Here is a 2,500-nt window from a genome sequence, read left to right as displayed (position 1 = left end):
AATAACAGACAGTTCTCTCCACATTGAACTTTGACCTCTCTCGTTCTCCGACCACGTTTTGTGGCACACAAAATCATTGTTAAAATCAGTAATTGCTCCACCTCCGGTGGAACTGGCGTCAGAATACACAAAATAACTTGGTACCTTACTCACAAAGCAATACCTAGTGTTGATATTAACCATACTTTCCTTCCAAAAATACAGTTCTTCCTTGCAGTAATCGTCAAGAAGGGATATAGAATCCCAATTATCCCTGCACGCGGTGGACAAGACACAATGTCTGGTCATTATCCTGCCAATGTTACCAACTACAGGACAGGTAGAGATAACTTGACCTGTGAAGGAAGACAACTCTCTCGCAGTAACTTTGAAATCGGCTTCAATAATATGATCAATTGAGTTAATGATCTTAACAATTCTCCTTTCCACAATTTAAAAGTACCTAATGCAGCATTCCAGGTAATACCCAGCCAGTCCAATACTTGGGTGGGTTCCCATACCGATTTATCTTCATTGACAACAAAACCTGCGTTGCACAAATCCGCCCTTACAGCCCGGGCCTTAATGAGACAACTTTCTCTATCCTGAACAATCGCCCAACCATCATCCAAGAAGATGGCTTTACAAAGACCCTGTACTCTCCAATAACTTCAAAACCTTAGTAAAAACCCAAGGGGCAGAGGACAGACCGAACGGGAGCACAGAAAAAACATAAAATATTTCCTTAATGGAATCGGGCGTACGCCATGAAAACCCCAGAAAAGTTTGGTGCTCTTGTGCAATGTCTACATGATGGTAACCACTTTTTAAATCGAAGGAAAACATGAACCCATCCTTCACAAAATAAGACATAGCAATTTTCCAGTCCTCTTACTTAACACTTTGCTTAATTAATGACTTGTTGACATGACGCAAATCGAGAATAAGCTCTTCTTACCGCATGGTTGTTCAGAAACTGACAAAGGATTTACAACAAAAGGCTGCTCATTAACCAAACACACCCGGTCTGAATTAAGGAGCTCAAGAACAGCTTGATCCACAAAAACAGCATAAATACAAGCCGACTTATTATTTTTCTGTTTTACGGCCAACGGAAAACTAATGAATGGCAGTCTGTAGCCATTTTCAATAATAGACAAAATGAAATCCGGAGCACCTATAGATCTGCAGAAAACTAAATTATTCTTCAGATTACCCTTAACACGTAATGAATGTCAGCTTTCAAGTTCGTAATCCTGTGTAAACTGATGTACCTGCGCCAAGGCATCATCAATGCTTTTGTTGAGCTGATTGGCCTGAGGTTGGCTTGTTGTAGGAGATTCCAGGGAAAGAATTGTAGCTAAGCGGCTGGTAACTTCCCGGCCAGAACAAGGATTGGCAGTCCTTAGCCCAGTGTCCAAATTTGCCGCATTTGAAACAGCGGAAGAAGTCGCCAAAAGCGTCTCTACGGCCTGAAAGATAAAGGCAATGACGAAACCTGTAGTAAACGGGAGGTGGGGGGGGGGGGGGGGGGAAGGCTTAAAGCAGAAAGATGAATAAACTGTATGGAACCGCAAGCGTGAATGGTACTCAAGAGACAGCGGAGGGTATAAATACTAATAACTGGCCAATCCCTGACAAACATGAAAAACAGAATGCACAATAGTGGGTGCGGCAGGTGTGAAATGAAAACACCGCAACTAATTACTTGGAATACCAGCGGAAAATATATTTACGTTCTAATTCGCTTCGCTCAAACGAACGTAAAACATTTTACCCTTAAATTCCCGTAATACAAACAAATACCACGAGAAATATGGTAGGATGCGCAAGCGTATCCAAAACACCCATGAACATACAAAGTATAGAGGAGACTCTTTATCTTATACCACGAAAAAGTTGATTATCAGTGCCCAAAGCAATTCTTGGTTTCTTTCCACGGTCACTGGAGAGTTGTTCTTTTTGGCGTCTCTTGCGACTCGCAGCTTCCCTTGCCTTCTTAAGACGTTTTTCATCTTCGGAGCCGGATGCAAGTTCGTCTGACTCGTACTCGGCTACGACCTGCCAGCCGTCCATGCTTTTATCAGCGATTTTTATCAGCTTCTGCCGCTTTCGAATACGTTGCCTGTCTTCTTGGGAAAGCTTCTTGATTTGCGACAACTTTGGCTCGATGCTTTCACTCTCGGTTTCAATACTTTCCAAAATGGTATCCAGCTCGGCATTAAGCTCAAATTGTTTCTGGTTTCCTTTGAACTTTAGCTTCACAACTTCTTCATCTAACTTACTTCTATGCTCGATTTGCTTTCCTTTGTCTTCTAATTTTTTTCTCAAGAAAATCTTTGAACATGGAAAAGACTTGATCAACGGCTGCTGAGTTGCCTCCACTGTCACCCGAAGACGTTTGGAATACTTCAGCCGAAACGGACGAACCTTCGCTCTGTATCTGGTCGTTGGGCCTCACACGAATAGATGGGCTTAAAGCAGAAAGATGAATAAACTGTATGGAACCGCAAGCGTGAAT

The 2,500-nt window shown here is 42.4% G+C and overlaps 2 protein-coding genes across 24 annotated transcripts in view; both read right to left on the bottom strand.

Annotated features, from left to right (window-relative positions):
• Window positions 1-2,187, bottom strand: part of LOC138010387 (uncharacterized) — a 4,655-nt gene extending 2,468 nt beyond the window's left edge. The window contains exons 1-2 of the mRNA XM_068857336.1: window positions 1,869-2,187; window positions 1,254-1,451 (exon numbers count right to left, since the gene is read on the bottom strand). Coding sequence (XP_068713437.1) covers window positions 1,254-1,451; window positions 1,869-1,994 — 324 coding nt within the window. The 5' untranslated portion in view covers window positions 1,995-2,187. The remainder of the gene's footprint in view (window positions 1-1,253; window positions 1,452-1,868) is intronic.
• The window catches only part of LOC138010384 (probable ATP-dependent RNA helicase DDX60), a 103,502-nt gene that overhangs the window by 72,049 nt on the left and 28,953 nt on the right, over window positions 1-2,500 (bottom strand). The window lies entirely within an intron of this gene.

This window comes from Montipora foliosa, chromosome 7, assembly GCF_036669935.1.
Source record: "Montipora foliosa isolate CH-2021 chromosome 7, ASM3666993v2, whole genome shotgun sequence".
NCBI classification, from domain to species: Eukaryota; Metazoa; Cnidaria; class Anthozoa; order Scleractinia; family Acroporidae; genus Montipora; species Montipora foliosa.
Note: the sequence above shows the minus strand (reverse complement) of the source record. Positions and strands in the feature narration are given on the sequence as shown.